Source organism: Chlamydotis macqueenii, chromosome 4 (assembly GCF_036417535.1).
Source record: "Chlamydotis macqueenii isolate bChlMac1 chromosome 4, bChlMac1.mat, whole genome shotgun sequence".
Lineage (NCBI taxonomy): Eukaryota > Metazoa > Chordata > Aves > Otidiformes > Otididae > Chlamydotis > Chlamydotis macqueenii.
Window position 1 is genome coordinate 28653122 of NC_141559.1, and position 13073 is coordinate 28666194.

The 13073-nt window shown below is 43.8% G+C and overlaps 1 protein-coding gene across 2 annotated transcripts in view; it reads left to right on the forward strand.

Annotated features, from left to right (window-relative positions):
- EMCN (endomucin) overlaps positions 1–6048 on the forward strand; it is a 55809-nt gene extending 49761 nt beyond the window's left edge. For both annotated transcript variants that reach the window (XM_086746581.1, XM_086746582.1), the window contains exons 11-12: positions 2954–3016; positions 4323–6048. In XM_086746581.1, the coding sequence (XP_086602707.1) occupies positions 2954–3012 (59 nt within the window). In that variant the 3' untranslated portion in view covers positions 3013–3016; positions 4323–6048. The remainder of the gene's footprint in view (positions 1–2953; positions 3017–4322) is intronic.
- The last annotated feature ends 7025 nt before the right edge of the window (positions 6049–13073 follow it).

The following is a 13073-nucleotide window of genomic DNA, read 5'->3' on the forward strand; positions in this document are numbered from 1 at the left end:
GTGCGCGATATATATGAGGTTGGCTTCTCACTGCCCTCTGCCAATCTGTCTGAGCCCACCACTCCTCCTCCATCAGGAGAGGTGTCACAAGGCAGGACCACAGGTAAAGGCAGTCACCTTGCTCTTGCAGCCGTGCAGTTGACGGTGCTTTGTTAACCACACCAAGTACTTCCTTCCAGTTCCCTTTGTCTCCTACTTTCTGCAGTTCACTCATTTACTTATCAATATAGGCAAACAGGAATGAATTTTCAACCCGTCATCAGAAAATTATAGCTATCAAATGGAATCAGCCAATACGAGGTTACTTTTATACAAGATGATGTACAACCATATTGTGAGAAGCAGATGGTTCAAGTCTCGCTTGCTACCTTCCATCTCCTAGCATACAACAGTAGAGTTTGTGCATCACCCTCTTCTAAATGTGTAATCCAGAATCAACAAAAGACAATTTTTCACTGATGTTGCTCAGAAATTTTACTCATGTTGATGTATTTTGCATAACTGTACGCTTTCTGTCTTGACAACAGCCTTCAAAGCACACAGGTGATCTGTTTAGACATGTCAAGCACCACCACTGCACTGCGTATTTTCTCCATCAGCAAACAGTTCAGTGTGAAATAATTTCTTCACTTGATTTAAAGTATCATCTGTTCTAACAAAAAAAAAAACCCCACAATTATTTGGTTTTAATTTAATTTAAAGTCTAATCCATTGTTTTTAGTGGGTGATGGTTTGGGGGCAAGTTTGGGTTTTTGCAGTCTTGGAATTTATTTCTGTCAGTTAAGGCTATTTTAAGATCAGAAAAAAAGTCTTCCCACTTGTAACTAACCTGAATGTTCTTCTTAATTTGCTCTTTGTGTTGCAGCTCGATATTTAGCACGACATTAAACTGCTGAGTCATCAGACTCCAAAATGGTTCTAGACCACTGAACCCTCATCAGACAATCACTGATATTATAGAGGGATGTTCACCCCAGCAATAATTTGTAGCAGTTCACTGTTTCCAGGGATCGTGTGTATAGCGTCAGAAAATTTATATAGGGCACGTGAGTGTCGCATGCTGCGGTCTCAGCGTCTGCAATAAGGCAAATTCACTGCTCCTGCCCCGACCACTGCTGTTGGCAGGTACTGCTCGAGCAGTCCACCTCCCAAGGCCAGAGCTGCCTCACCTATTTCATGCCCTGATCCAAAACCTGGTGACACAACTGGGACATTGTCCAGGGAGCTACATGGGCTCTGGAGCCTCTCCTCAGACACATTATTTTCCTGTAGTGCTAAGTATCAGTCTTCCATGTAAGTCTGCCTAATTTCTAATGTAGGCAGAGCAACAATCTGACAGTGGAACTGATAATGAAGTATTGATATTTATTAAAACTATTGAATATTATCTTCTCCATGGTAATATATTTCTCAATTATTTTCTCCTACATCTTCTTTCTTAAACAATCTTGCCAATTTCTCCCTTTCACACCCTATTAAATCTTCTGTTTCTGTATATTGAACAAGGAAAGTAAAAACATGCAGAAGGAAGAAATAAATAAAAATAAATTTAAAAATAAATAAGAGTTATTGAAAATCTCATTCCTTTGTTGCTACAAAACTATACAATATTTGAACTGGTTCACTTTATTTTAGCTTTTCAAAACAAGATTTTTCTATAACAAAGACATTGCACCCTCTAAAAATCTATAAATCTTGTTGAACTGTTTAATTTTTTTCTACCAGAAATTTGTGCTTTCCCTTTCTCTAAAAAAATTATGTTATAAATTATTGAAGTAGTTGCTGAAGGCTATTTTAGCTGAAATTTAAGATCCTCAGAACTTCTGAAGCTCTAACTTAGCAACAGTTATAATGTTTTAAAAATAATTTTATCCAAAATTGAACACTTGGGAAGCAAACACCATTCCAGCACATTATTGTTGAACAATTTTCAGTGTTTCTCATTGAACCTCATTAGACACTAACTTTTCTACTCATCTCTGAAAGGCTGCACTAAATTAAAGAGCCCTTTTTGCTTCTAAGAAAAGCTGCCTGAAAACCATTGATGAGTCTTTTCTATTTTCTTCAGGAGTGCAACTATTTAATTTGATTGCTAATTACTTAAATGCCTAATCAGTAAATTTGTTAAAATCCTAATTTGTATTACAATTTTCAACCGCAGGCTATAGATCATATGCAAGCTTTTTCATACATATTCGCTTTTACTAGAATGTAATAGATCTTGCTTCCTTGCCTCTCATGTATGTGTCAGGCATTAAATTGTCTCCCGCAGGTGAGCAGAGAGGCAGAAGGCCGTTTCTTGGATGCCTTTGAGTTTCCCCACCATTCTGCCAGTTCACATGGGGCTCTCTCCAGTCTGGGGATGGCATTCCCTGTTCATCTCCTGTACAAATCTCTCATGCAAAGAAATCCCACTGCCGTTCCTGGGACTTGTGTTTGGAAACAGGACAACTGTAAACACGTCCTCATCTGGAGGCTTATTTGTCTGCCTATAATTGCTGGCAGCAGCTCCACTTCTCCAGGGAAGGAGGAGTGAGAACTGTCTGTAATCCCTGACTGAAGTTTTTAAAAGTTCATTTTCCTGCTTTGGGGGAACTGAGCTGCTGCCAGCGATATCAGCAAAAATTAATTTCATAGTTGTGTCATTTTCTTTTTGTAATGTAATGTTCCAATCATATTTAAAATTAATTAAAGCCTTATGCCTTTTCTAACCCGTTGAGAACTGCCTTGTAAATACTCTGTGGTAGTAACCCACCAAATAATAGGGGAAATAAGCTATAAAATGCAGAGAGTGCAGTAAAAATCTATTGTGTGGACAGTTTTTGCTGGTTAAGTGAGTCTGACAAGGAGACTGGCTAGTTTGTATGGTGGTTGGTGATATATTACCACCAGACTCATTTGTCCTTTTGTCTTTGCATGTTTAACTGATGCAAATATATTTTCTGTTTCTTAGGAGAGCACTCATCTCAGGGGAAGAGTAAAACTCGGCAACTCTTCACACCTCAGCAATAAATACGTAAGTTTATTGCTTTTGTTTTACATCCTGTAGTGTTAGTGTTTGTTAGTCTCGCTAATACTTGCTAGTCTCTTTATTGTGCCATGTAATGAAACAAAAGGGTTAAAAATGCAAACCAAAAAAGAGCAATTACTTCAGTTAGCAACAGCCTCAAGGAGCAATGGTTTAGACAAAGCTCAGCTTGAGCACATCATCACAAACAGAGTCCTAGGCTGTTTGTGGGTCTGAGGGACTAAAGAAGCTGCCACCTCACAGAGGTAGACCTTTATAGGCATAGCTTTTGGCTTTAACTGTTCAGCATTTCCTGGTTGTAGTTCCCAAGGTGAATTTTCTTTTTGTTTGTGTGAGAAGTAAGAGATTTTTTAAAGGCAGTTACATACATCAAAAAAAAAAAAAAAGGAACTTTGTACCTAGAAGTGTTCAGTTCCTTTGGTATCATGAAAAATCTGTCCCCATTCCACATCGTGCAAAAGCAAGCACTTTCACTGAGGTGGTTTATTGCGGCTTTAAATCCCTGGTGCATACTATGCAAAACTGGCAGGTGTTGGACAGCACTTTGGCGTGTGCGAGGGCAGAGACCCTCAGAGCACCTCTGAAACCTATTATTTGTGATGTGGGCATTGTGTTTGCCTTCATACAGGAAGCTTTCTGAGGCACCACAATCCCCACTTCCCATGGAGTTGCTTCTCTCATTTGGGGGAAACGAGGTCCTTTGCTGAGGGTGGGAGAAGGAAGCAGCTGACGGAAAGCAGTAGGCTGTGGGAAGGGCCCTGTGTGACCTGGCTTGTGCAGGAAGGTAGAGGAGAAGGATGGCCTGAGGAACTAGGTGTCACAGAGTCTGTGGGATGGACCAGAGGCAGCTGTGTTGGCCCCAGATGAAGCCCAGCCTTTCACCATCATTGTAGGATGAAGCCCTTCTAGAACAGGTCCCACCACCGTTCACTGAGAGAGATCTGGTTGACCAGAAATGTGGAGAGACCCTTTTGCAAAACATCTTTGATGGTTTTGGCCTATTCTTGTTTCCCTCAGAATGTACAAACAGAGCTTTCCTGATGCCAAAAGAAAGGACAAAATAACCTTCTTTGTCCCTTGAATTAGAGCAGCAGGATGCAATTTTGCCTATGTAACTGAAAACCCAGAGGTGGTTCTGTTTGTAAAGATGTAGGACAATGTCCTGGATGATGGATTTACTCCTTATCGTCTATCCCATATTGGATTTACTCTACGTCGTTCACTTCCTCTTACTCTTATGTTCCTGAACAACCTTACCTGGAATAATAATCTTGAGATACTGTTGTCGTTTCAGATGTGAAGCAGCCTGTTTTATCACAATATGCAGGAACATCTCGCCAAAGTTGCAGTTCCACAGGAAGTGTGGAGCAGCTGAAGCTTTTTACCAGGCAGGACACTTGCATTAATGACCAGCTTTTGACTCCTAAATCTCAAGTGTCTTCTGTCCCTTCTGGAATGACACCTAATTTTTTGATGGCTTAATAACTGATATATCATATGTATTTATTATTTTCACATATAGTAAAAGCAGGAAAACTTTCAAGCAGGATCGAAGAGAATGTAAAAATCAAGTGATATTTGCATAGTAGTTACTAAAAAATGTTTTCTGCACATTCAGGAAGGAATATGTTAGCATACTTTGTTGAACTTATGTTAGATAGAGTTCTTTTAATTGTATGTAGCAAAATACAAACAGGGCCTGACCCTTGAAACAGTACTGGGCAAATTGCCACTATGAAAATTAATTCAGTGATTTCCATGAAACTCCTCACTGTAGCTCACACTTCACTTGTCATAAATGTTTACAGGATGGGATGCCTGCGTGAAATGCTGAAGTGTGTGCTTTTTTTTCTGTGAAGGAGGGAGTATACCTTCCACTGAGGCTCTTTGAAGTTCTGTAAATTACTGAATATGATCCATGTAATGTAGCAGGCAACATAGTTTATTTTCACTTCTTCCTTTCTAATTGCATTACGTGTGCTATAAACATGTCCTATATAGCCTGGGGCTCACGGTGGGGATCAGCAAGATAAGCAATTTTACAGACAAACCTTCTTTCCTCTGTTCTAAGTAATGCATGGGATTCCTGTGGGCTATTGAATAACTCTGGAAGTTTAAAGAGTGTTTCAAGTGCTAATTACAGCCTCCCTGAATTTGTACAGAGCTGGCAATTCAAAAATATCAAGTAGTGCTTCTACCTGCATGTATCCTACTTTTCTAGAATTATAAATGTTTGAAAATTATATTACTGAGAGCATCTGCTCAGTCTCAATCCACTAACTCTGGCAGCATGTCAAGAACCTCCATTGTTTTATTGGTGAATGGAAAGAAGACAACTGGTGGTGTAAGTGCAGGACCAAGAGCCAGGACGATGATCTAAGTTTTGATACCTATTGATACAATGCTTTTGAGGAACTTCTCTCTCCAATTTCCCTCTCTGAAATAATCAAACTTACCTAGCAGTATGGTAAAAGATTGAGCAGATTTGTTAGTTCAGGTTTATATACGAAGCTGAAAAGTGTTCATTTCCCTGTGCTTGACTATTGCTCTTATTTCCACTTTGATGGATCTAATAATCCTCTGTCTTAGCGGCATCAAGAGAAACTTTTGATGAAGCTCTGTAGAAGATGGGTAACCAACAAGTGTCCTCCATGCTGCAGCTGAACTTACGTGGTTCATTCAGGTATTCCTGGATCACTTGGGTTGCTCAGGAGCAGAGGAGTCTTGGATGCCTACTTTGGAAAGGTCAGGCCATCTAAAATATGCTATTTGGCATCTGCAACTATTCAGATTCCTGATTGCTGAAGTTTCCTATGAAAAAAGCAATCGTGTATTTTCATGTTGATTTAAAAAAAAAAAAATTATTTTGTAGCATGTTGCATCGTACCAAAAGGACAGTGGAAAAAAAGCACAGAAAGATTGTAAAATATATTTTTTTTTTTTGTGCAAATTTCTTCAGAAATGTTCGTGGTGTGTCAAGAAAAAAAAAAGTAACTGCCTATTAAAAGTTATTCTCTTTATTAAGCGGCTTTTATTTTTCTCTTTGCAGAAATGCAATTCATTTTTCATACCTAATACAACTATTGTTCATTACTCTGCATTCCTGTAGCACAGAGTGAAATTAACTCTTTATGCTGAGCCTAGAGAGCAGACATCAGCTATTCTGGGCATGTTGGTGGCAGCGGGAACATAAGACCTTGCAGAAGGCTTGCTGGGGGTGGCAAGTAGAGTACAGAAGACTCCTCATTACTAGAGTTGATGGGGAGAGAGCAGGGCTTGCTGCAAATCTTGGTACTGGGAAAGTGAAAAACACCAAAAGAGGGGAAGATGTTTGGACTTTTCATGGTAAGGGGCATGGCAGACAACCAAGCTCTCATTAGAAGGCTGGGAAACCTACCTCAAAATGACTGGCTTATGTAAGTGTGTGAAGCAAAAGAGATGGGTTTAGTGGAGAGCAGAAATGAAGAACCTATGGTACTCTTAACCCCTGAGGCAGTAGAGCTTGTGGTAAAGGGAAAATGTATGAACTTATTCCATCCTTGTGAATGATTAGGAGGGAACTGATGTTTAGGTGAAGGAGACAAGACAGATTTGCTTTGAAGAATATCTGTAAAGCACAGAAAGGATTTGGAAGAATATTTGGGGCTCACTCTTCTGCAAAGCTGGAAATGCTGGAATTCTCTTTAATGGCAGGTGAGAAACTGACTGCAAAGCGAACTCGGTTATTAAAGAGAAGTTACACGCAATATCTCAAGTAGATGAAAAAGAAATGAAAAATCAATTCCAGTTGTCTGCAACAGCTCTAATGCAATATATGTCTGAAAGATCCACTTTTCTAGTCACTAGCATGGCCAGAAAAAAAAAAAAAAAAAGTGGGTCCTCCACATGCAAGGATTTTCTATATGAGGATACCTAGCAAAGTGGATCTACATTTGTAAAATACTTGCCACTAAAGTTTGACTAAATCTTCTGTGGACAGTCCCACCTAAATTGAGTATTCTTCAGCTTCTGTATCATAATTTGCTACAGAAGTGAATGACGTCCACTTCAGTGTGGAACAAGCATGCCCACACGAATGTGATCAAATGGAATCTGCTTTCAAATTAGTTCAGCTCATGAGTTACCAGTTAAACAAGATTTTAGCTCAAGCATACGATTCTGATCTACATGTTACAATCCAAGACTAAAGAATATAACTGGCTGACAAAGAGTTTTTTTGGGATACTCTTAGTCCCTGTCAGTAACCCTGCAGGGCTCTAGTTTGCCAGGAGAAAGGCATTTTCAGCACCGTTCATCTAGGGCTCAACTTGGGAAGGCAAGTCACTGTCTTCAAGGACAGAAAAGTTTCCCTGAGCCCTTTCCAGAGTCCTAACTCTATTCAGTTAAAAGACTTGCAGTATTTTGGGAGTGATCAAATTCATGCAGCACACTGAAATTTTGGACCCAGTCCCAAACAAGACAGGTGGGCACTAAAGAAAACAAACAAACAGAAAAGGTGTGGTACAGTGTATTGACTATTGGCTTTCTACTCTAAGATGCTGTATCAAGAAACTTATCTGACTCACAGAAGAGAAAAAATACCATAAAGAAAAAGACTTTGATCATTATTTACATGAAAAAGGTCCAGAAATGAGAAAACAGCATTAAAAAATGTAATTATTTCTAAAAAGTGGAGGCTGAAGAGGTAGGCACTAGGTGCTTTTAAAAATTCCATGAGCAGCTTATTAGCCTTCTAGGTACTTACATATTTATTTTGGATTTTTTGGCCAAGGGCCTCCTGTAGACTTCTCATGAATGGCTCAGTCTTTTGTTCATATTTCTGCTTATTGTGTCACAGGAACCATTCTGGCCATTGATATCCAAGGGTCTGCAGGCAAGACTATTTAAAAGCCGCTTATGGCACTGCTCAGAAAGGTACTTAAATAAAAAATATTCCTTGGAGGCCCTCTGTTTGGCGTGAGAAAGCCGTACCGCCTGCCGGTGAGACTGCTGCGAGGGAAAGCGCAGATACTTCACTCTCCAAAACCCTCAAGGGCTTTTGTGGTTTTGGAGCGACCCCATCCCACTGAAGAGGAGTGAAACATTTAACCACACACTGGTGTGCAGTAGATTTAGAGAAGGGCATAAATCACATATGGGGAGGGTGTTTGCAGCATCTCTGCCTTGGCTGCCGGCAGCCCTCTGCTGACCCCAGGATCTGGCTTTTCTGCTCCATGGTGCAACGCTGCTGTTTGCAGCGTGCCCATCAATTTTGGGGTGAGGGAGCAGCCCGGTGTGCTGGCTATCGAATTGCTGTTGGATTTCTGTGGCATCAGAGCACTCCCTGGGGCTTGTCTGCTGCAGCATCCCCCCGGCCCTGCTGCTGCGCTCCGGGCGCTTCCTGCATGCTGTGCCCTATGGGCAAAGCACTCTTCTCAGGAAGCCTTAAACATACATCTCAGGACCTCGCTGGCACCATTAATTATGGTTCTTCAATTTCTTCAAATTAGGACTCTATATTTAATAAAATAAATGAGCTTAAAGATTACTCTATTGATTCCCAATTGAGGCAGCTTTTCAGTTTATGGCCAAGGGCAATCTATAAAACACAGGCTTTAATTAACCCCAGTGCAGGCAGCTGACGTGAAATGCCAATACCCTCCAAATATTCAGCACAGACAGCTGAAGGATCTTCTCAGCTCCCTCGTGTCCACCCTGCACACACCCTGGGTGAAGAGCCGCGGCAGAGGCACTTCCCCACTGGGCTGTGCTGGGGCCAGGGCCAGAAATCTCTCTGCACATGATCCAGCCTCTTCGTCCACCCCTTTTGGTCCCCACGGGCAGACCTTCCAGAGGAGAAAAAAAAAAAGAAAAAAAAAAAAAAGTGCTTTCTGCTCAACTTGTGCAAGCGCGGGGGGGGCCGCATCACACCCATCCTGCTCCCTCAGTTTCTGCCTCTGCCCCGCCACTGCCATCATTCCCCTGGGCCATGGCACAGCCCCGGGAAGGGCTCTTTCCTTCAAAACCTGCCCTAGGGATTTGAACCTGTGGCGTATTTTTTGGAAAGCAAAAGGAGCAGCATCAGGACCTCTGGCTGGCTGAGGGCAAAGCGCCACCCTGCCTGTAGGAAAGTGTGCCTCGCTGCCTTGCATGGTGGGGTCCCCACAGCACAGATGCCAACTTTTGGGCCCACATCATAGCACCCAAGGGAACAACACTGAACAGTGCAACCACAGGACTCACCCCCCACTAAAAAAACCCACTAAATAAAATCGAGAGGGAGGACAGGGCTATGTGAGCAAGGAGCATTTGCTCCTGTGGAAATCTCTGCTTTCCACAGTGAATTAAATTCTTCCAGGTGCAGTTCTTTCCAATAGAAAAGCAACGGTGTTATTGTGCTCTTTATTATAATTGGCAACTTTCAGCTTTCTTATTACATCAGTAGGACACTTCTCTGGTCAGGGTTTCTGTTCTAATGAACATGGCTCATTCATCTCCCTCCCTCCCCTCAATCCACTTTTTGTCTGCTTGCTCTTTGGGCAGTAATTTGATGTGTTGAGCTCTCACCACCTCCACTGCCCCTGGGGCTGAGGTTCTGACCACACTAAACAATTAAAATGCAATGCAATTACAGGCAGTATAGAACAGGAGAGAATAAGCCGGCAAAAAATCAGCCACGCATAACGCTGGGGAAACTGTGTGGCTGTCAGTCTCTGACTCCAGGAGGCAATTTGGTTTTTTCCTAAGACCCAATAATTGAGCCTTTCACATGTGCCACGGTCATGAACCAGTCAAAAGGCTGTTCGCTGCGCACCCAGGCGCACCAGATGGATTGGATCATCCCTGCAGTTCTTCGGGGGCTGCCAGCTTTACACTTCAAGCCTTTTCTAGCTCCTGTACTTGTAAGTTACTCTTTTTACAGCTTTTACAAATATGAGCGCCTTGTCTGAATTTAGCTGGCAGAGTGAGGGAGGAAGGGTGAGGAAGAGCGTGCCACACACTCCCCCCCCAACCTGGGGGAGATCAGAGCCAGAGCTGAACTCCACTGCCTGCATCCACCCTGAGAAAAACCCGTGTGAGAGACAAAACCATCTCCGACCTTCAGCCCTCAGATTAGGATAAGCGCGGTTTGTGGCAGCTCCAGGTGCAGCTGCAGGTGCCCCACGCCAGCTGGTTTGCTCACACTCAAGTACTAGCAGTCCTGTTTTCATGAACCCCATGCATACCTTTCCAAAGAAGACCTAGTACCGGGGGCTCAGCAAAGAGCTGCTACTATCAAAAAAAAGTATTTGGAGGTACCTGGCCAAGCAGGAGGGATCTCTGTACAGGGTGCTGAAAGTCAGGGCTGCTTGGACTTGCAGGTCAAATCCCAAGGGTGAGTGACTGAAAATTCTAAATGCTCCCTCCTATTTGGCCAGAGCCCCTGCTCATGGCAGGGGGGCAAAGAGGCAGGATCAGGAGGGAAAGCACCTCTCAGGTATAAACCCTCCATGGCTGCCCAGGGCAGCTCATCTACCCTGGAACTGCTGGGCTTGCTTTCCACGCCCTTCTCACATCCTTCCCTCACAGCCCTGGGAGCTGCCCCAAAACGTGTTCATTACAGACATGGACAGCAATGACTTCATCTTACTGCAGTACAGTGATTTAATCTCTGCTCAATGCTCTGCACAAGGGGCCTGGCCTGGATCTCTGAGAGGTGAGTGCTGAGTGCACCCTGAGCAAGTTTGCCAATGACACCAAGCTGTGTGATGTGGTTGACAGGCTGGATGGGAGGGATGCCATCCAGAGGGACCTTGACAGACTGGAGAGGTGGGCCTGTACAAACCTCAGGAAGTCCAACAAGGCCAAGTGCAAGGTCCTGCAGATGGATCAGGGCAATCCCAGGCACAAATACAGGCTGGGCAGAGAATGGATCGAGAGCAGCCCTGAGGAGAAGGACTTGGGAGTGTTGATGGATGAAAAGCTCAACATGAGCCAGCAATGGGCGCTTGCAGCCCAGAAAACCAACTGCATCCTGGGTTGCATCAAAAGAAGTGTGGCCAGTAGGTCAAGGGCAGGTGATTCTCCTCCTCTACTGAGCTCTTGTGGGACCCCACTTGCAGTACTGCATCCAGCTCTTGAGCCCCCAACGTAAGAAGGACATGGACCTGTTGGAGCGAGACCAGAGGAGGGCCACAAAGATGATCAGAGGGCTGGAGCACCTCTCCTATGAGGACAGGCTGAGAAAGTTGGGGCTGTTCAGCCTGGAGAAGAGGAGGCTCCAGGGAGACCTGATAGCGGCCTTCCAGTACTTAAAGGGGCTTATAAGAAAGGTGGGAAGAAACTTTTTAGCAGGGCCTGATGTGATGGGACAGGGAGTAATGGTTTTAAAATAGAGGGAGGTAGATTCAGACTGGATATAAGGAAGACATTTTTTACAATGAGGATATTGGAACACTGGAACAGGTTGCCCAGAGAAGTGGTTGATGCCCCATCTCTGGAAATATTCAAGGCTGGGCTGGATGGGGCCCTGACCAACCTGATCTGGTTGGAGATGTCCCTGCTCCTTGCAGGGGGATTGGACTAGATGACCTTTAAAGGTCACTTCCAACCCAAAATAGTCTATTTTTCTATGAGATGGAGATAAAATGGGACCTGGATGTAAATTAGGCCACACTTTCATGCTGATCAAACCAGATGCTTTGCAAGCTGTGCAAGCTTTCACTCTCTTGTGCCATACTGTGCTTGGCCAAGGGGCTAGGAGGGATGCCGGGGTGCTCACCCTGTAAGGAAGCTGGCCCTGGGTCACAGGTGCCCTCCGTTACCCCAATCATTTCCTTGAGGTGCCACCACTGTGTAATCACCAGGGAAATTCAGCCTTGTGCACCACCCTCCCTCCCAGGTAGGTTTCTTATTGCTGGGGCTGCTTTGCAAGCTCCCCTGTGGCTGTAAGTGCTGCTGCTTGCAAAGGATGGAGACTTCAGGGTGTCTTCCATGCCTCAAAAACCTGGATGTACTTGGGCCCAGTTGCCTAGGCTTGGCTGCTGGCTTTGCAGCAGGAAGGCTAGGCACTGGTAGTAGGTGTTTGCTGGGGATCTGGGCAGTATTTGAGTACATCTCAGTCCCCGGTGCACAGTGATGGCACGTCTCACCGAGTAACTACCACAGGTGACGGAAAAAAATGTTATTTTCTTGTAGCCATGTTTCTTCTCTTTTGAGAGCTGCTGCTTTCCCCTGGTCCCTCAGGTGGTCTGCTTTTGCCCTGTCCCAAAAAAATCATGGTGTTACAGGGTGGAAAGGCACCTACATTTCTCCAAGCTGAGCCTGCTGCCCTTGTACAGCCATGAAAGCATCTGTATTGAGAAAAGCTATTTGTGACAGGCACCACCTGGTCCTCTCTGTACAGCCACCATGGAGCTCTGTACTTTAAAAAAACCCAAACAAACAAACAAAAAAAAAAAAAACCAAAAAAAACCAACCAGAAACCCAGTTAAAAGCTCCACTTATCATTAAAGTTTGAAGCCTGACTCTCTGTTTACTATGCCCAGCTTCAAAACTTGCAAAAGGTGTGATCTGGAATGGTGCTTGCTCCTTCAAATGGTTTCTCAAAGCGCATTGATGTTTTTTTTAAACATCTTTTGAAAAGCATTTTAGCAGTTCTTTGCAACTTTGCTGCCCTGAAGCAGTAGCATGTGCAGGAGCACAACACAGTGCAGGTGATGGATTTCTCTCTCCCAGGTGGAGTGACGTGGAAGGAGCAGCAGAAGTGGGAGCCGGGCAGGCGGGGAGGGATTCAGTCTGTCTCTTCAAGTGGTATCTTGGGAGCAAAGGTAAGGGATGGCTTTTGATGAACAAGTAGTGCAGATATGCCATGTCTCTGGTCTGGAATTTCAAAGTTTCAGAGAAAAAACTTTCCTGTGCCTACAAGATCTCTGACAGCATGAGTTGTTCAGGGATTGTGCCCTTGGTGGGGTGTGTGCCATATGCTGTTTGGAGGATGCAGGAACTTGTACTGAAGCCGTCATTGTGCCGTTTGTAGGCTGGAGAACAAAGCCTTTCTCCAGGTGGCTTTGCTCACCACTGGCCA